Source organism: Narcine bancroftii, chromosome 8 (genome assembly GCF_036971445.1).
Source record: "Narcine bancroftii isolate sNarBan1 chromosome 8, sNarBan1.hap1, whole genome shotgun sequence".
Classification (NCBI taxonomy): Eukaryota; Metazoa; Chordata; class Chondrichthyes; order Torpediniformes; family Narcinidae; genus Narcine; species Narcine bancroftii.
In genome coordinates this window covers 71,358,607-71,380,272 of record NC_091476.1, presented here as the reverse complement: position 1 = coordinate 71,380,272, position 21,666 = coordinate 71,358,607, and the positions used below count along the sequence as shown (strand labels likewise).

The 21,666-nt window shown below is 46.3% G+C and overlaps 1 protein-coding gene across 1 annotated transcript; it reads right to left on the bottom strand.

The window, feature by feature from the left end:
* Positions 1 to 3,014: 3,014 nt before the first annotated feature.
* LOC138740833 (endogenous retrovirus group 3 member 1 Env polyprotein-like) lies at positions 3,015 to 11,186 on the bottom strand. The gene is made up of 2 exons (XM_069894023.1): positions 10,693 to 11,186; positions 3,015 to 5,527 (listed from the first exon to the last, which is right to left on the bottom strand). The coding sequence occupies exon 2, from the start codon at positions 5,355 to 5,357 to the stop codon at positions 3,711 to 3,713; it is 1,647 nt and encodes a 548-aa protein (XP_069750124.1). The 5' UTR covers positions 5,358 to 5,527; positions 10,693 to 11,186; the 3' UTR covers positions 3,015 to 3,710.
* Positions 11,187 to 21,666: the final 10,480 nt, after the last annotated feature.

The following is a 21,666-nucleotide window of genomic DNA, read 5'->3' as shown; positions in this document are numbered from 1 at the left end:
TGATTAGTAGCAGGTGTTGTTTAGGTCTGTGTTACAGACTGGATTTCAGGGACAGATACATGCTGTTCTGAAGACAAAATACGTGAGAGCGGGAAAATGGTTAGAAGCTGTAGGCAGAATCCCTGGCGAAGCAAGATCCCTAAGGGAAACAGTGTCCTGTCTTCCATTTGAGCCTATTGCGGGTTAGCATGAATCAGACCTACATGCTCAACTAAAGGGTCCACCTCATGCTTTCTCAGTAAAACTTCTCCAGGTCTAGAAAGCCAGGCCGGCAAGGTCGATCTAGTCTTCGACTTTCTGGGAAAAGAAAACAAACGCTGATGAAGCGTTTCGTTAGTTGATGTGCAAAGTACGGATAGAGTCAAAGCTTCAGGGAACACTTTGGCATGTCACGAGTGCCAGGCCTTGACTTTATAGCTCGGCAAGCTCTTGCCCATTGGCCCTTCTTCCCACAGTTGGTGCAGGTATCTCGGCATGCAGGGTACTGGTTACGGGGATGTAGTGCCAAGCCGTAGAAATAACACTTCGGGGACCCGCTTTTGCGTTGCGGTTTCATTGAGCTCAGTAGTGAATCTTCACTACGGGTCGATTTGAGGGGCGCCACTTCGTCATCTCTTCCTTGCTCGAATGCTTTCACCCCTTGTAATGCAGTTAGGAGTATCTTCACTTGTTGCAGAGCCGCATTAAAAATCAAGCCCGGAGTCTCCAGTAGAGGCTGTCTAACGTATCCGGATTCCAGACCACTTACGAACGCGTCTAACATCAGGGACTCACGTTGGGCTTCAACTGTGATGGCAGTGTGGGCACAGTCCCTGGATAACCCTTTCAGGGCAAGCGCGAATGCATCTACGCTCTCTCCTGCTTATTAACTGCTTATTTGACTTGGGCAGTACAAACAGTTAGATCCACCCTTTGACCGCTAGAGCACTAAATCTTGCATTATACCCATCTAAAGGCACAATCACGATGGCTTGCTCAGGGCTAGAACGAGTGTGTGTCTCTTTGGTTTGGCTTCGCAGACGAAGATTTATGGAGGGGTAAATGTCCATGTCTGCTGCAGGCTCGTTTGTGGCTGACAAGTCCGATGCGGGACAGGCAGACACAGTTGTAGCGGTTGCAGGGGAAAATTGGTTGGTTGGGGTTGGGTGTTGGGCTTTTGTCTTTTGTCAGTGAGGTGGGCTCTGCGGTCTTCTTCAAAGGAGGTTGCTGCCCGCCAAACTGTGAGGCGCCAAGATGCACAGTTTGAGGCGATATCAGCCCACTGGCGGTGGTCAATGTGGCAGGCACCAAGAGATTTCTTTAGGCAGTCCTTGTACCTCTTCTTTGGTGCACCTCTGACACGATGGCCAGTGGAGAGCTCGCCATATAACACGCACAAAGAAACTGTCAATATTAGGCTACGCAGTAAGTGAGAAATTAGTCCAGACCCTGAGAGAATTGAAACACTCATCCATTAAAAAGGAGGCTTCTCCTGTAAGTCCTCACCAATTATTCTGCGTCGGTCTCAGAGAGTTTCAAGGCCACCCCAATGGCTTTATGATAAGTTTTAATTGCAGCATTTCTCTCAGTTTTTTTTGACTACTGATTTTCATTTTTCTTCTGTAGTGTTTTAACCCTTAGATTTTTTTGCTATTACTTAAAATTGGTTAATTTTAGGAGGGGGGGCGGTGGTTGTAGTAATGTAATGTAACGCTGACTGCTTGCTATTGGTTATGACTGTAGATTGGCTCCACCCTACTGGTATAACAGATAGTGCAATTTATCCCACTGGACAGTAGAGGTGGCTTCTTCTGTTAACAAAAGCCTATAGAATGATCCAAGTCTGGTCCATGTCTTTGGCATATCAGTGGCCTCAGCCTCGCAGGGGCATGTGATCATGTCGGCAAGGAAATGGCACCTCTCCCTCCCATGGGCGCTGTGATAGCGGCCGAGTTCCTCCAACATTTCTGTGTGTCTTTTCATATCAATTAGCCATGCCTGGCCGAGCCAGATTGATATCTGACTCCGCACAATTGTTCCATGAGATTAAATTAGGTTCAGTGGGTTGACCGAGAAGTAGGGTCCAGACACAGACTAAACAAAGGATGATCTTTATTGCACACATGGGGAAATCGTAATGGGGAACTTGGTACTAAACGATTCACATCAGATACAGCATTCTCTGATGCCTACTCTCTCTATTCCACATGTGCAGTAATACCTGGCAGCTAGCCCACTCTTAAAAGACAAGGACTTCAACATGTACTCCCGGTTCCCTGTACCAAGGGGGTGCGGCTCAGTGCTATGTATTCCCATGCAATATTACGGTCCTGCTCTCAGTGTGTCGAGCACAGCGTACCCACAAATGCTCCAGTGATGTCCACACTTCGTGACCTGGCGTAGTCAGGACCAAAGAGCTGCTGCGCGTGGTGGGCTTTTAAAGTGCAGTAAGCTGGGGGGGTAGGGGTATGACCCAGGTCATCAGTAAGTGATTTAAAGGGGCCAATGGTCATCCAGAAAGTCATGTGGGACAGGATTAGTGGAACTTTGGCTTTATGGATGAAAAGTTGACTTGTTGGAAGAAAGCAAAGAGTAGTAGTGGAAGGAAAGCATTCTGCCTGGACGTCGGTGACTAGTGAAGGGGCCGCAGGGATCTATTCTGGGACCCTGCTCTTTTGTAATTTTTAAAATATAATTGACCTGGACAAACAGGTGGAAGGATGGGTTGGTAAGTTTGGGGAGTGTAGTGTACGTCGAAAGAATCAAAGACTCGTTGATCCGAACCAAGGTTTTTGACTGGAGCGTATGACATGTAGGTCGACCAGTCCAGAATGATCGGGGTCTGGCTAGGAGGAATCCTTTAAGACCTGCCAGTAGTGTGTCTACGCTCTCAGCCAATAACCACCATCCTAAACTACAATATACATCGGTGATAGAATCCATACTATCACAGGGAAGACACAAAGGATGGACGAGTTGTGGATGAAGTTGTAAGAAGTGCCGTTGGAGTTCACAAAATATGCTCGAGACAAAAGTTGAGAACAAAGAACATTTATTTACATTTACAACATTGCAAGGTTGGGTACTCTCCCCCTACCTCGGGAAAGTACACCGAGGGCAGGAAGCTTCTTTGTTTTTATACATTTTTCAATTCACCTCCCCTTACATTTTTCTTACATTTATCCTTCTTGGATTGGTTTGGCACTTTTCCCTATTCACCTGACTCTTGACTGACTCCGACTTTCTCCTATCCCGTACTCACACCTCCTTTCCCCACCCCCTATTAAACAAGCCCTTTGTGTGTACGTGCATATTTCTACATCTCCTTAAATTCCTCTGTTATCTTGTCTACTTTTTCATGTGCCATTTTACACAAAGAACATTTTAGCTATTTCCTTGCTTTTTCTACCTTCTATAACTGTTTCTAAACTCCTACAATAATCAAAAAGTAACTGTTTCTAAACTCCTACAATCCACCCCTTAAAAAGAGCTACGCTTTCAAACCTGTCTAAATAATAGAGGTTTCTTTTTCCCATAGTTTCAAAAGGTTCTCTGCCGCCTCAGTATAATCCTGTTGTTGCAGAACCATAATGGGACTGATTTGTCGAACGGCTCGTCTAACCAAACACTGGAGGCAAGGAAGGATGCAAGGGATCAGTATTAAGGCAAGAAGTATAAAAGCAATGAAGATAAGTGCTGTATGTATCCATGACCAGGAGCCACTAAACCATTTAGGCAACCATGAGCCAACGGCGGGGTGCCATGTCTGCATCGGTACATGAGAGAGTTTCCGTATACCTGAAGAGATGTCTTAAATAAGCTTGTCCATTATTATCAATTTTAAGGCAGCAATTGGAGAGAATCAGCTTGCCACACACACCACCTTCTGCAGCCAATAAATAGTCCAGGGCTAGGCGGTTCTGATAAACGGTAGCCCAGATTTGCTGTTGTTCCTCTGCCAACAAATCTAAGGCAGTAGCTGTCTGGTTAGTAATTATTTCTAGGACAGCCTGCAAACGGATTAGACAATTGATCATGTAAATTGGAGTTTGGTACCCCCATGAACCATCCTGTGCCCACGTAGCTGGTCCATAGTATGAAATTATGTGTTCAGGGGGCCAGTCATCCCCCCATTTGCCGATCTCAGCCGAGCGGCGTTGTATGGGGGAATGTAATCGAGTGGAAATATGTTCATCGGAATCTGGAGGAAGAAGATGGAAATGTGGTGGAATCATACCAATACAACAAGTCCCACTCCAGTCGGGTTCAAGGTATGTATAAGCCATATTACCACAAATCCAATATAAGCCGTTGGGTGCATAGCCGGAAGGACTAGAATTTTCCCAGAAGGATGTCAGCGCAGGAATGGCCTGATGAGGGTTGAAACCAGTGCAATTCCAAAACCCAACATTGGCAAGGTCAGATGTATCATTAATGGGAACCAGGGGTACACAGGGAACATCTGATTGATTAGAAAGGGACAGGAATCCGGGAGGCGGGGCAGGAACCCAATTTCCACTAGTGATATTTTTCCATCGCCGGCAAGCCAAATTGCCTTTTGGGTACCTGCCGTGTTCTTTTACCAAACACTCAAAGCCTTGTGGATAATTTTCCAACTTCCAAAACTCACGGGATCGATCGATAGTAGAAATATTGGAGGCAAGGAGTGTACGATCGTCTAATGGCTCACCTCTCCATGGCCAAGTTCCATCCCGGGTTGGTCCGCTACAAATCCAACAGTTGCGAACACCAAGTTCTTGGACTGTAAGTTGATGCAAATCGACCCATAGGTTATCCCCGAGCCTATGTTTGTTGGCTTGTTTTCTTGCCCTTTCGTATAAATCTTTTGGATCACCTTGTGGCAGAGCAGGCGTATCTTGAGGCCTCTCTGTTGTATTCTGGCACTCCACTTTAGAGAGATCCCGACCAAGGTACCATGATGACCTGACAAGGGGTTCCCCCTGTTTTCCCAATTGAGCTAAGCATATTGGCCCAATAGGTGGGCAAGATGGAGACCTACTCCGTTTAGAGCCCTCCCCTGTACTCAGGTGGACAGTATAGATTTTATTCTCGTTCCTGCACCAGGAACATTCAGGGAATAAACAGTTTAGAGTTTCCTGTTGAATTAAGCATCGTGCCTGTGTACCTGACCGCTCCTCAAAATACTGAACTTTCCAAACTTCCCCTTTATCTTTCCCAGTGCGGCCCCTTTTCCAATAGGACTTCACACAACCAAACTGAGAACAGGGAGGTATGGCAGATTTTTTACATTCCTTTTCCCCCTTTTTCTTAATACAGTGAGGAAGATTTGGTGATGTAACATTAACCAAGAAACATCCCGTTACAATAACACAAAATAAAAGATACACATTCCTCATTTTCTTGAATTCTTCTTCTGCAAAGTCAATTTAAGTCCATCAGTATGTCGTTCAGATTGCCACTCTGAGTTTTTGGAGTCCTTGCAATTTTCAGGGGGGAGGACAAAAACGTTTTACTCGTTGCACATGTGTCTAACCTCTCTCTCGAGTCCGAACAGCAGTGTCTGTAACTAAAAGGACATAATAAGGACCATCCCAGGTTGGCGTCAGCTTAACGTCTTTCCAACACTTAATCAATACCCAGTCACCGGGTTGAATGGTATGGATGGGGAATTCCAAAGGCGGTGTCTGCGCTAGAATCCCCCTTCTCCTCAGATCAACCAACGCGGCGGAAAGTTCCTGCAGATACTTAGATATAAATTGGTCATTTGCCTCCGGTATTGGGAGGTCTGTATGGGAGCCCAGATAAGGAAGGCAGAACATTATTTCATACGGGGAGACGGCAACATCGCGACGGGGAGCGGTATGGATACAGATCAAAGCCAGGGGTAAACATTTAAGCCAGGAAAGACCTGTCTCAGCACACAGGCGGGTGAGCTGAAGTTAAGCGTCTGATTCATACGTTCTACTCGTCCTGAACTCTGAGGGTGCCATGGGGTATGTAATTGCCAATCTATGCCCAAAAATCTACAGACCTCCTGCAGCACACGGGAAGTAAAGTGCGGTCCTCTATCTGAGTCAATGGTCTCGATAATTCCGTATCACGGAATTATCTGCTCTAGAATTAATCGATCCACTGTTCCGGTTCGGTCATTTGAAGTACGAAAAGCTTCGACCCAACGGGTAAAGTGGTCCATCATTACTAACAGGTACTTGTAATTACTAGACCTGGGTAATTCAGTGAAATCAACCTGCATGCGCTGAAAGGGGCGCACAGTCAGGCTACGACCTCCACTCATGGACTTACGCATGGAGGCTTTATTTACCCGTTGACATAGGGGGCACCCCTGAACACTTTGCTTAGCGAGGGTATAAATACCAAAGCAATAGTACCGGCTACTAAAGGCATCAACCAATGCCTACGTTCCCCAGTGCGATTGCTGATGGAGTCCGGTTATAACCTGTCTTGCTACGGCCTGATTTAAAACTTGTAACCCGTCTGTTGTCCACCACAATCCATCTGGGGTTTTATACATCCCCTGTGTCTCCATCTGTCTCTGCTCTGTCTCGGTAAAAATAGGATTTTTCTGTAACTCCTGGGGTACAGGTAACAACACATGCATTTGTATAGTCTCTCCCATAGAGGCTTCCTTTGCGACCTCATCTGTCTGTCTATTACCTCGGGCTTTGGAGCTTTCCCCTATTTGGTGTCCCCGCACATGGACCACGGCTACCTCCTTAGGCAGCATTAAAGCATCCAAACATTTGATTATTAAATTTTCATGAACCAATTTTTGGCCCTTTCCTGTAATCAACCCCCGTTCCTTCCAAATTTTTCCAAAGGTATGTACAACCCCAAAAGCATATTTAGAATCTGTGTAAATTGTTCCTACTTTCCCCTGTAGTCCCTGGAGGGCTCGACACAGCGCATATAATTCACATGTATGAGCCGACCAGGGACCAGGGAGGCGACCAGCTTCGATAACAGAACCATCTTTTCCATCCACTATGCCATATCCGCTGTAACGGGTTCCTTCTATACAGCGAGAAGAACCATCTATAAACCATCTCTCCCCTTCACATAGAGGCTCATCCCCTAGATCGTTCCGGATCTTAGTCTGCAAATCTATTACCTCCAAACATTCATGTTCTAACTGGTTAGAAGTTGCCTCAATTGGTGGAGATACCAAGAATGCTGCTGGATTCTGGTCCCGATTAGTAACCAGCGTCAAGTCATCTCGGTCCATCAAAATTGCCTCATATTTTAAAATTCTCGAATCAGTCAACCACCTCCTCGCACGCTGTAACAGAATAGTTCGGACAGTGTGCGGGGTATGGACAGTCATTGGTGAACCAAAGGTAATCTTACGACCCTCTTCTACCAGGACAGCGGTGGCAGCAATAGCCTGGACACACTCCGGCCATCCACGGCAAACTGGATCCAATACCTTGGACAAAAACGCCACTGGTTGCCGGAGTCCCATTCGTTCCTGGGTCAATACCCCCGTAGCTACTCCATCCTTTGCGTTAGTAAATAAGTCAAATGGTTTATTCAAATCGGGTAATGACAACACCGGAGCCTTGGCGAGACAACTCTTTATCCTCTTAAATCCCTCCATTTCTTCCTCTGTCCAGTCGGCAAGAGAATTATCTAAGCCAGCTAACTTATCATACAAGAATTTCACCAAACTAGAATAATCTTCTATCCAAATTCGGCAATATCCCACCAGGCCAAGGAACTTCCTGAGCTCTTGGGCATCCTTGGGAGGTGGGATCTGCAAAATGCCATGTATTCTCTCCGGGCTTATTCGCCGACACCCCTGACTAATTAGATGGCCCAGGTATTTTACCTCTGGCTGTACAAATTGCAATTTCACCTCACCTACTCTCAACCCCTTTTCTCCCAGAGTTTAACATATCCACCGTATATTGTTTAACTGACTCTTGTCCTTCCCCCGTAATCAATAAGTCATCCACATATTGTATAAGCTGACAATCCGATCTTTTTGGAGCTTCTTCCAACACTTGTTCTAATACCTGGCCAAATAGATTAGGGGACTCTGTGAAACCTTGCGGAAGAACTGTCCAGCGATACTGGTTCTTTCGTCCAGTATACGGGTTCTCCCTTCAAAGGCAAACATGTCTCTACTACCCTCATCCAGAGGGCAAGCCCAAAAGGCGTCTTTCAGGTCTATCACACTAAACCATTTACTATTTGAATCTATTTTTCCCATAATAGTATATGGATTAGGTACAACGGGGTATCGGGCCAAAATGACCTTGTTTAACTCTTGTAGGTCTTGTACCAGCCGATAAGTACCGTCTGGTTTTTGGACTGGCAATATTGGGGTGTTAAAGGGGGACATACAGGGTTCAAGCAAACCATCCAGTAGTAGTTGATCGATTACGGGTTGCAATCCCTTCCTTCCATCCATAGAAATCGGGTACTGTTTACGCCTAACTGTCTGATTGGGATCCTTTAACGTGACCCGAAGTGGGGGAACATCCAACCCCCCTCTATTTCCCTTCTTCGCCCACACTTTGGGGTCAATCAACTCGCAATCTTCTTGTGTCAATGTACAGAACTGGACTCCGATCCCCTTCCCCTGTGGCCGAGTCCCAATGCCTAACGAATCCTGCAAATCTCGACCCAATAGACAAACTCCCGCCTGAGGGACGAGTAGAATGTCTCCCCTTATCACCTTTTTCCCCATCTGTATCCTAAGGCCCTTTAATTCAGGAACCTCAAAGTTAGATCCCCCGATCCCTGAAATAACCACCCTCCCGTCAAAAACTGTTCCTTTGGGTTTGGTTAAAATACTAGAACGAGCAGCCCCCGAGTCTACCATAAAAATAATTTCTTCTTCATGGGGTCCTATGCTTAAGTTTACCAATGGTTCTCCGTGCAGCCCCACGGCAGTCTTTACGGGAGAACCCTGACTCCCCTAATCTTCCTCCTCCATCAAAACATAGAATCGTGTGTCCCTAGCCCTCTGGGGGAATTCCCTTTTGAAGTGTCCCTCTCTTTTACAATAGAAACAAATCTTGGGCCCTGTCTGCCATCCTTTGTTGGGACCACCTCTTGGAGCCCCCATTCGTGGTCGTGGACCCTGGGGTTTGTCCCATCCTTCAAATCCTGGCCCTTCTCTTTCTCTCATTCCCATCCATCTGCCCGGACCGTTGGTCCAGCGTCTTTGACTTCCCTGCTGTCCATTTACGACTTCATTTACCACTGCATTAATATCTTCGCCTTTCCTTTCTGCTTATCCTCACTCCTTTGGACATATGCCCTTTGGGCTATTTGTAGGAGCTGGGATAATCCCTGTTCATGCCAATTTTCAGTCTTTTGAAGTTTCTTTCGTATATCTGGGGCTGAGTTTGTAACAAACCCTGTCAAACCTAATTGTTCCCCAGCTGGTGACTCTATATCCAATCCTCCATATTGTTGTATTGTCGCCCGCAGTCTATTCAAAAAGGCCGAGGGGGTTTCCTCTGGGTCCTGGGAAACCTCGAATGCTTTCTTAAAATTCTGTCCTTTTGGTACTGACTCCCTCACTCCCTTTATCAGGTTCACCCTGTATTCTTCCATCCGGGTGCGACCATCTACCATCCCCTTATCCCAGTTTGGATTGACCAGAGGGAATTTATCCTCTCCAGCAACTGCTCCTGGACCTCCCTGGTGTTCCCGATCCCACACCCTAATTCCAGCTTGTCTAATCATTCCTCTCTCATCTAAAGAAAATAAAGCTTTGAATATAAACATTAACTCATCCCAGGTGTAAATATTAGGTCCCAGAAACTGATCTAATTGCTCCGCACAGGTTTGAGGATCTTCAATTAAAGACTTCATTTCCCGTTTAAAATTTCTCACTTCTGTGCTAGTCAAGGGGACATTTACAAAACCTATTCCACCCCCTGGACCTCCCAAGGGTACCTCGCGAAGGGGAAACATTTGCGCCTGAGAAGGGTCCGGTCCCCAGGCTCCTGATGGAACTGGATCTTCCTTATGATGTCTGGGACCCAAAGCAAATTCCCTAGCCTTCTCTTTGTGAAGTTTTTCACACTGCTCTTCCAACAATCCTGTACAGTCTGGGTTATATACCTGGGGGGTAAGAGCTTGTAACCTAGTCCTTATCGTGTTTTCTCATTCATTTTCATTGATGAGTCGTGGAGGGGTTGGAGTGGCAAACATAGGAAAGGGAGGATAAAGCGGGCGGGGAGGAGAGGGCAAGGGAGGAGCTGGCTCAGGATATGGTGGAGGTAATGCCTGCAAGGGGTCCCAATGTTCAGAAAGAGTAGCCAAAGGCTCTTGTTCCTTAGATTTCGCCGGATCCCTTGTATTCATCACCATCTGGTCAAATTCTACAAACAACCAGCAGGCAGCATAATCTCTACTTTCGGAGTCCTCTGGTCTATGCTCATAAAGCCAGGTGTTCAACGCCTGGCATACCCAATCCTCATCCGAACCGTATTTTGGCCAAAATACTGAAGACCCCTTAATTGGAATATTAGGCCATTCATGGCAACAATATTGAATCATTTTCTTTTTGTCTTTCCCACAGGTTTTCCCCGCATCCCAATTCATCAAATTGCCTTCCCAATGGGCTTCCCGGGGGAATTCGGTCAGTCGGTCCTATTCCTGGACCTTTCGGTCCTATTCCCGGACCTTTCGGTCCTATTCCCCGACCTTTATTCCTACTTCCTCCCCCACCCATGGAAAAAAATAAAGTCTTACCCGGCTGGCCAGCCTTCCCAGCACGTCACTTGTACGGCTGTCCCATTGTTTGTTCTCAACGTCTCTTCTCGGATATCACTCGCTACATCCACTGGCTGGACACTCGATGACCAGGAGTCCGGCTAAATCAGCCGGGGTGCACCTACCTCTCTTCAAACAAGCACCAGTCAGTGGAGGGAGTGTGATCCCGGACGAGCCACCAAGTTGTAAGAAGTGCCGTTGGAGTTCACAAAGTATGCTCGAGACAAAAGTTGAGAACAAAGAACATTTATTTACATTTACAACATTGCAAAAGTTGAGAACAAAGAACATTTATTTACATTTACAACATTACCTCGGGAAAGTACACCGAGGGTGGGAAGCTTCTTTGCTTTTATACATTTTTCAATTAACCTCCCCTTACATTTTTCTTACATTTATCCTTCTTGGATTGGTTTGGCACTTTTCCCTATTCGCCTGACTCTTGACTGACTCTGACTTTCTCCTATCCCATACTCACACCTCCTTTCCCCACCCCCTATTAAACAAGCCCTTTGTGTGTACGTGCATATTTCTACATCTCCTTAAATTCCTCTGTTATCTTGTCTACTTTTTCATGCGCCATTTTACACAAAGAACATTTTAGCTATTTCCTTGTTTTTTCTACCTTCTATAACTGTTTCTAAACTCCTACAATAATCAAAAAGTAACTGTTTCTAAACTCCTACAATAATCAAAAAGTAACTGTTTCTAAACTTCTACAAAGTTGAGGGTTGTTGAAGGTTACAAGAGGATATCGACAGGACAGAGAGTTGGGCGGAGAAGTGGCAGATGGATTTCAATCCAGATCAGTGTGAGGTGATAGATTTTGGAAGGACAAACCAGAAGGCTGAGGACAGGGTTAAGGGCTGGTTACTTAAGAGTGTGGATGAACAGATGGTCCTTTGGGGTTCAAATCCATACATCCCTCAAGGTTGATGGGGAAATTAAGGTGGTCTATGGGATGGTGGACTTCATTAATGGGGGAACTGAACTCAGGAGTAGGGAGGTCATGTTACAACTCTACAGCTCTCTGGTACGACCACACTTAGAGTATTGTGTTCAGTTCTGGTCACTGCATTATAGGGAAGGATGTGGAAGCTATGGAGAGGGGGCAGAGGAGATTCACCAGGATGCTGCCTGGATTGGGATTCACCAGGATGCTGCCTGGATTATGAGGCAAGGTTAACAGAGCTGGTACTTTTCTCTTTGGAGCATAGAAGGATGAGAAGAGACTTAATGGAGGTCGACAAGATTCTCAGAGGCATCAATAGGGTGGACGACCGACACCTGTTTCACAGGGCAGGACAAGCAAACACCAGAATGTCTGCACAAAGTGATGGGAGGGAAGTTTAGGGTAGATATCAGTGATTTTTTTTTATACACAGAGTTGTGGGGGCCTCGCCAGGAGTGGTGGTGGAGGCTGAAACATTAGGGGCATTTAAGAGACTCAGACAGGCTCATGGATGAAAAAAAAATAGAGAGTTATGAGGTAGGAGAGTTTAAAACTCTATTTTGGAAGGAATGTACAGGCTGAAGGGCCTAGGTATTCTAGGTCAGATAGGTAGAGTCCAACCTTGATTGGCAGGTGATGCAACTTCCCAACAGGTTCCAGATGGAGAGGTCACATGACCTGGGGTGGCAGGCGGTGAATTTTATGTCGCAAAGGTAAAGTTTCGGGCCTGAGCCCCTCATTAAGGTGTAGGCAGGCATCTGCATGAACCATTCGTTGGCCCAGCTTGGTCATCTGAGTAACACGAACCGATTCTTGTCCTGACCTGAGAGCAGCCTATCTGTTCTTTATCCATCCATGGCTGTTCATTTCTGTAACGTTGACGATGCTGAATAAAGTTAATGGAATTGCAGCCTTTGCTCATCTTTCTCCTCCCCAGAAGCCTGCTTCCCTGAACCGTCAGCATCTGCTTTTCAAATTTTAATGCACCTTGGAACGTTCCCGAGACAAAAGGCACTGGTAAATTCAGAATCAGAATTGATGAAATGTGTTGTTTTGCAGCAGAATCACAGGGGCGATGGATTACATTTAAAAGTAAATAAATTAGTGCAAGAGAAAGTGAGGTTGTGTCTGGGGTTCACTGCCCGTTCAGAAATCGGATGGCGGAGGGGAACAAGCTGTTTCTGAACTACTGGGTGTTCGTCTTCAGGCTCCTGCACCTCCTTCCCGATGGCAGCAGAGTGAAGAGGGCATGGCCTGGGTGGTCGGGGTCCTTGAAGCTGCTTTCTTGAGATGCTGTCTCACGTGGATGTCCTGAGTGAAGGCTGGTGCCCGTGAGGGCATTGGCTATATATTGTTTCCTGTCTTGAGAGTTGTCACCTCCATACCAGCCAGTGATGCAACCAGTCAGAGTGCTCTCCACAGTGCACCTGTAGAAATTTGCAAGAGTCTTTGGTGACGTAACGAATCTCCTCACGGAGGATCGCCGCTGTCGCGCCTTCGTGCATCGACATGGAGGCCCCAGGACAGATCCTCAGAGATGTTGACACCCGGGAATTTGAAGTCCTGAACCTTTTCCACTGTTGACCCCTCGATGAGAACTGGTTCGTGTTTTCATTTCCCCCTCCTAAAGTCCACATTCAGCTCCTTAGTTTGGCTAACGTTGAGCGCAAGGGGGTGGTTGTGACACCACCCACCCAGCTGATCTATCCCCCTCCTGTACACATCCTCATTCAAACTCACAAAATTCTCCTCTTCAAATATGGAGCAAATGGGCTTGTCAGGAAACAGAAGATGCAAATGTACACACAGAAGATTGTTATTATGGTTATACAATAACAGCATCTTTAAAATTTAAATTTAACAGGCCAACGAGTCCGTGCCACCCAATTTACACGCCTGATACGTTTCGAACAGTGGCAGGAAACCAGAGCCCCTGGGGAAAAACACAGGGAGAACGTACAAACTCCTTACAGATAGCATGGGATTCGATCTCTGGTCCTGATCACTGTAAACGCTACAATAACCGTCCCGCTATGGGCGATGAGAGCAGAAGGCGAATTAGGTTTATGGTGCCATAAACTGTTGTCGTCGTTCTGTGGAAGCAGTATTGTGCAGGACAAGGTGCAGAAATTACTATAAATTTCAAATATGCAAATACAAAATTTTAAAATTAAGTGACTATTGCAAAAAATAAGGTGAGGCAGTGTTTATACGTGAATTGACAATTCAGAAACCTGATGGCAGAGGGGAAGAAGCTGTTTTTGTAGAGACAAGTGTGAGTCTTCAGGCTCCTGTATGGCAGCAGTGAGAAGATGGTGGTGGAAGTCCACCATGATAGAGGCTGTTTTCTTCAGGCAACGCCTCTCAAAGAGGTCCTCGGAGTGGGGTCGAGCAATACTCATGATGGCCCTGGCCAGGTTTACAACCCTCTGTAGCCTGTTCCTGTCCTGTGCAGCAAGAACATTGGCCAGTGGTCATACATTTGTAAAACATAAACCTGAAGGATTAAATCACATTTAACTCGGGTAAATCGTTCTTCGGTCCTCGGTGCAAAGCACACAGACACACAGACAGACATAGGCTGGACAGGTATATATAGAAATACTGTTCAGTGAATACGAGAGTCTCGGAGGGTGAGTGCGAGCAGTTCCTTGGGTCATTCAGCGTTCTCGCTGCCCATTGGAAGATGCTGTTCCTTGGCCTGGTGGTGCTGGCTCTGATCCTCCTGACATGAGCAACTGAAAGATACTGGGTGCAGGGTGGAAGGGGTTTTCAATTATTTTGTTCAGCCTATTCAGATGACGATCCTGGTAGATCACATTGACTTGGGGGGTGGGGGAGAGAGAGAGACTCCAGTGATCTTCTCTACCACTGTCATGGTCCTGTGGAATGACCTCCAAATTAATTGTCCGAAGAGAAAATAAACCCATCCAAATCTGGTTCGACTCCACAAATAGATTTACTCCAGAACTTGGAGTGAAACACGAACGTCTGCAGACGCTGTAATTGCAGTAAACACACAAGAATATGAGAGCAGGGGTGTAATGTTGATTAATCGGGCACTGGTGAGACCTCCATTCGAGTACTATGTACAGTTCTGGGCGCCTTATTTGAGAAAAATTATATGCTGGCATTAGAGAGGGTTCAGAGATTTACCATAATTTTACCAGCTCTTGGAGTACGGGGGTGGGGAGGGGGGGGAGAGTCCTCAGGGGCTTTTCAAATACTGAAAGGTCTGGACAGAATCGATGTGGCAAAGGTGTTTCCCATTGTAGGGGTTACCTGGGTAAGAGAGCATAACCTCAGAATTAAATTTTAAAGCACCGTTTTAAAACTGAGACATGGAAAAATTTCTTCAGTTGGAGCGTCATGAGTCTGTGGAAGCGAGGTTGTTTAGGGCAGAGATTGACCAGTATTTGATTAGTCGGGGCAATCAAGAGTTATGGGAAGAAAGCCGGGGAGTGGGGCTGAGTGGATGGTTAGAATGGCAGAGCAGACTCGGATGGCCGACTTCTGCTCCTGTCTGTATCTTGTGATGGTCTAGAACTTGCCTCGGCCGGGATCTCAGCCACCCCCCCCCCCACTCCTCTCTGAAGACTTTCAAACAACAAAGGGCTGTGTTCACACCTTTCAGCTAGCTCTTAGAGTGTCGGGTTCCACGTTCATCCTTGACGTGAACGCGCTCTCTTCCAGACAACATCTGGTCTCATCAGGATAGCTCAGTTAATGCAAGTAATTAATCTGTTATGAACTGACCAGAAATAGCTACCAGTGGAGATTAAAATAACAATGCTTAGATCAAAGAGGTGTAAAGATCAAAAACACAGGCTCCACCCAATAGGGGACAAGAATAAATGAGTGGAGATGGGAAAAACCCATCTTAAATCGCCATCGAACTGCAATGTTGGCTGCTGGCGTGGACCCAGAACGGAGACCCAGCACTGTTCCAAAGGGTTCAACCTCCTGGTCCTAACGCCGGGCATTAAACGGCCTGTTAGAGGAGCCGACGGTGCTTTTAAATGTACTTCTTGAAAAATTTTTAATTAATAAAAAAATAATTTAGACCTGCAGCACGATAAGAGGCGATTTCAGCCCACGAGTCCATGCCGCGCAATTTACACCCCATTAACCTACACCCACAGTACGTTGTGAATGATGGGAGGAAACTGGAGCCCCCGGAGAAAACCCGTGGTCCTGATCGCTGGCACTGTAAAGGCTTTGTGCTAACTGCCGCCCCAGCCCTGCTGTCACTGGTCTGTGCCCGAGATGCGGCCCTTGTGCTCAAAGGTGGACTCAAGGGGCTGCAGACTCTGGGGGAGGAGAGGACCAGGGCAGGGCACCAGAAAGGGGGAGAACATCCCTCTGTTGAGAAGGAGAAGCAGAGAGACAACCCTCCAGGACGGTGACCACGGCAGCAGACCAGCGAGGGGCTCAGCAGCTGAAGGACCCACACAGGCTGCGGGCGATCTGCGGCCAGGAGACCAGCGCAGACTGCGGGAGAGTGACACACGGGAACCAGGTGTCGGAGCCGGGATTCGAGTGGGCGCTGAGGGCAAGAAGGACTCCCAAATGGCTTCAGGTGCCGAAGGTTTCCTGATCACATTGGAGGTTCAGATCCGGAGCGCTGGTGGTCGATGGACTGAACAGGAGTCTGTGTGGCTGCAGAGGCTGCAGGAGCCGAATCCACAGACACTCAGTGTCTCTGAAGGAACTCTCTTTTCTTTCTATGAGGGGCGCCAGGTGATGCTGTCGGCCGAATGGCAGGCAGAAGATGATTGTGACAGAATATTTTTGGGAGATAAATTGGGGCAGGGTTTAATTTTAGGTCACATACAAACACTTTAAAACAGATCTTATTTAAAATACTGGAGCTCTGCCCCATGGTTGACATGTCAGGGCCAACAGTGTTTGCAAAAGCTTTGGAGAGTGCCCAAGAGACTTCACTAATGGATTGTTGTTTACAAAACTGCAACAGATGAAAGAACATGTCGGAGCCACAGACTGTCTGGAATGCAACTTGCTGTTCTATGAGGGTCATGTAATTTTGCAAGCAGAGAGAGTCAAACAGGTTTTCTCTCTGAGAGAGAGAGAGAGATGTCAAAGCCCTTGTGGTTCATGCAAGAGGAGAGGACTGGCTGTCTAATGTTTCTCTTGGAAACAAGGGAAACAGAAAGGAACTCTATGATGACCTGAAAGAAAGAGGTGATCATCTGGAGAACCCTGAGGTGGCAAGTATCTTTGGCAAGACACTGAAGTGGCTGATTAAAAAAGGAATCAGTTGTGGGTGTCCAGGGACAGCAAATCTCTCTCTGAAAACCAACAAGAACCTTCCTGAGCAGTAACCATTTTGAGCACCAAATCCTGGTGAACTTTATAAATGTTACATTCTGTGCACAGTATAAGAATTGCCTGCAACCAGTGAACTTGGAGGAGTGAGAAGTGAGATTGGAATGTAAATCAAAGAACTTTCCTGAACTTACACACATATTCCATGCATGTGCGCTTACAATTAGAAGGGGGTTAAATGTGATTCTGTTTTCATGTTTAAAGATAATTAAAAGCAACTTTTGTTTAAGTAACCATTTGTCTTGGTAAATATCTATGGCTGCTGGGTTTTGGGGTCCTCTGGACTCGTAACACTAGTTTGTGTAATATTCTGTACTATTACATGACAAAATAAAACCTTGAATCTTCAATCTTAACCTCAAGCAGAACAATTCATCATCCTTCCACTGACACACACCAGGTTCATTTCCATCTATATTGCCCACCTCAAGATCACTTATTCCGATAGCATCTCCCCCTCAGTTTTAGTTCTAACATGACCAACAGGTCTCTGCTAATCTGCCCCAATCACAGGCTGAATGGCGAATTCAGGATTTCGGGAAGGAAATCCCTCTCCCCGAGTTTCACCAACACCCAATTTTCTTCAACATCGAGGCAGCATGTTCACGCAGGGGGGAGGTATAGTGGAGAGGGCGAGCCAACACGAAACAATGGATCTTTGCAAAATAAAAGGCACTTAATGGGAATGCACAGATCAAAGCGGGTTTCTCTAAAGATTTTAATGACATTAAGAAATCTTACCACTTCAATGTGAATTGTCAAAAGAGAACACACAAGAGCTGGAATATTTTACAGAAAAATCTTTCATCTTTTTTAAGTCAGTAAATATTTCCTTCACAATTGCAATTAAAACTGGTTTTGTCCAACTTGATTTGAATCTGGGAAGGAAGGTTCCTTTTATCATCACATTGTATGACATTAAAAATATAAAGTACGCAATGTACTTCAACCTTTCCCTGCTGTACGTCACCCTGAACATTGCTCAGTGCCCCTGACAACAGGAGAAAGAGAAGCAAAGGTCCCTTCCTGGACACTGAGAGTCCGTGGATTCGCTTCCAGGGCTCATGTAGCCTGTGCAGATGCACCAGCTCCCGTCCAGACCATCAGCCGCCTGAGCTCCAAATCCAGACCACCGATGGTCTATATCCAGGCCCTTTGGGAGCCCCTCTCGCCCTCTCTCGCATCCCGGGAAGGCAATCCATAACCCCAACTTGCTTTCCTTTGTACCTGCCGAGGAAATCGAGCAGTTAGCGCAAACACTGTTACAGAGGCAGCGAGCCAGGTTCAAATCCGGCACTGCCTGCAAGGAACTTGCATGTTCCACCTATGTCTGGGTGGGTTTCCTCCGGGTGCTCCGGTTTCCTCCCACCCATTCCTAAATGTACTGGGGTCATAAGTTGATTGGGGAATTCGGTGACACGGGTTCGTGGGCCAGAAGGGCAGTTACCATGCTGTATGTCTATATCAAATTAAAAATGGAAGAATTGAAGGATCCTGTTCTAACTCCCGGAATTTGATCCCAGCCTTGGCTGGTCTGATGGCATTAAACGCCAAGCTGGGGTCACGGTTATTGTAGTCTTCCTGAAAGCACAACTAAATACTGAGGAACTCAGCCGGTCTTGCAGCGCTGTGATCTAATGCAGAGCGGAGAGCCAGTAGAATGGCATCTGCCGTTGGTCTGTGGTGACAATAGAATTGAAGTTGTTCCAGTGACAAGAGTTTATATGCCACATAGCCAAGCACTTGAAGCTCTCCATCATGGTAGATGTTCGGTGCTTCTGGCCGGTAGACATTGATGGAGGCCCTCTTCTCTTCTGGGAACCTCTGATCATAGCAGCGCGAGGTGAAAATGTCTGCAGGAACTCCAGTTGGTTCACGATGCGGCCAGGACCACGGAAAGTGGTGGCGGTGGGGGGCAATTGTATTGTTTAAAACACAATCAGACGGATACATGGATAGGAAAAGTTTAGAAGCATGTGCAGGATATAAGACCACTAGACATAGGAGCAGAAACAGGCTATTCAGCCCATCGAGTTAACCACTCTTGCCTTCTATTCTCATTCTGACTTTTTCTGATCCTGACACCTCTTTCCCAGGTTTAATTGAAAGGATCAACTATTTTTACACTCACAAGGTGTAAACTAATCAACCTTACAGCTACGTCTGTGGCTCGGTACAATAATAACACCATCAATAACACAAGTTTGCTAACGATACCACAGTGGTGGGTTGTATAAAAAAATGGTGATGAGTCAGCGTACAGAATGGAGATTGAAAATTTGGCCGAATGGTGCACCAACGACAACCTCGCATTCAATGTCACCGAAACCAAGGAGATGATTGTCAACTTCAGGGAAGAAAAGCCAGAGGAGTACGATCCAGTGATTACTGGGGGATCAGAGGTGGAGGGGGTGAGCAAATTTAAGTTCTTGGGAGTCACTATCTCAGAGGATCTTTCCTGGATCCAACACATCAATGGCATCATGAAGAAAGCCCGTCAGCGCCTCTACTTCCTCAGGAGTTTGTGGAGATTCAGTACGACATTGGAAACCCTGGCAAATTTCCACAAATGCCTGATGGAAAGTGTGCTGACCGGCTGCATCACGGTCTGGTTTGATAAAAACACAAAATGCTGGAGGAGTCCAGCAGGTCAAACACTGTCCCTTATGTAGCAAAGGCAAAGATCCATCACTGACATTTCGGGCTTGAGCCCTTCATCAAAGTGAGCCTGAAACGTCAGTAATGGATCTTTACCTTTGCTACATAAAGGACACTGTTTGACCTGTTGGGCTCCTCCAGCGTTTTGTGTTTTTACTTCAACCGTGTTATCTACATAATTTTGTAAGGGGTATACCAATACCCCTGAGCGTAAAGCCCTGCAAAAGGTAGTGGACGCAGCCCAAGGCATCACAGGCAAAACCATCCCCACCATCGAGAACATCTACAGGGGATGGTGCCGTTGGAGAGCAGCAGCGATCGTCAAGGATCCATACCAACCAACACTCACTATGTTCTCGCTGCTCCCATCAGGAAAGAGGTATCGATGCCACCACTAGGTTCAGGAACAGCTGCTAACCCCTCCACCATTAGACTCCTCAACGACAAACTCAATCAGGGACCCATTTCAGGACTCTTAGTTTTGTACTTTATTGATTTTCTTCTCTCTCTGTATTGCACTGTTTGTTTACATTTCTTTATTTGTTTACCTGTACACTGTGTACAGTTTTTTTTTTGCATGGGCAATAAGTGGTAATTCTGCCTGGCCTGCAGGAAAAAGGAATCTCAGGGTTGTATGTGATGTCATCTATGTGATCTGACAATAAATTTAAAATTGAACTACTCATTTACTGGTGCTGTCGTCGTGTGCCTTTATATTTATCACTCTGTTCGTTATTGCAAGAACATTCCTGAAACAAAAACCACACAATATTCAAGTTGAGCTTCACAAAGGCCCTGTACAACTGCAGCAGGACCTCCCTGCTTCTACATTCAAAACTTTTCGCATTAAAGGCCAACGTGCTGTTTGTTTCACCGCCCACTGAACCCTGTGTTCCAATCTTCAATGACTGATGAACTGTGACACCCAGATCTCGTTTCCTAATTTCTCTCTATTCAGGCAACTGCCTGTTATTGCCACCAAAGTGGATAATAACATTTATATTACACATCTGCCCATTCTCCTAATCGCCCTGCGGCCTCTTGGAATCTACCTCACAGCTCACACCCTGATCCAGCTGAGCATCAATTTAGTGATAATAGATTCCCTTTTCTCGATCATTAATAAGACATAAGAACAGAAATAGGCCATTCAGCCCTTCGAGTCTGCCCTGCACTTAATCATGCGCTGATCCACTTTCCCATTCACCCCCATTGCCCGGCCTTCCTCCCATAACCTTCGATGCCCTGACCTGTCTGCAATACGCCCAAAGGCCCAGCCTCCACAATCGCCTGTGGCAAAGAGTTTCGCAGATACATTGCCCTATGGCCGAAGAAATTTCCCGCATCCCTGTTCTAAGTTCAGATTCAGATTTATCGTCCGAGTACAGACATGACATCACATACACCCGAGATTCTTTTTTCCTGCGGGCGCGGCAGAATTACCACTAATTAGTAGTGCAAAAAATAAACTGCCCACAATGTAAACAAATAAAAGAACTGTAAACTGATAACGAATGTAAGTGCACACCCTGAATTTGTCCTAGACTCCCACCACGGGAAACAATATTTCTACCTCTACTCTGTCAACGCCTTTCAACATTCGAAATGTTTCAATGAGATTCCCCCCTCGTTCTCCTAAATTCTAACAAGTACAGGTCAACAGCTGTCAAACCTTCCTCATGCGATGACCCTTTCATTCCCAGAATCTTCCTTGTGAACCCCCTCTGTACCCTCTCCCATATCAGCACATCCCTTTTGAAATGAGGAGCCCATAATGCTCCAGGTGGGGTCTCACCAGTGTCTTCAATTGGTTAAATTAGACATACAGCACTGTAATGGGCCAATTCGGCCCTACGAGTCCATGCCCCCCAAATTACACCCCATTGACCTACGTATGTTTTTGAATGGTGGAAAGAAACCTTGGAGGAAACCTACACAGACACAGGGAGAACGTACAAACTCCTTACGGACAGCGCGGGATTCAAACCCAGGTCCAG

Coding starts and splice junctions, on each gene's coding strand:
- LOC138740833 (XM_069894023.1), bottom strand. CDS start 5,357: ATGAGGAATGTGTATCTTTTATTTTGTGTTATTGTAACGGGATGTTTC.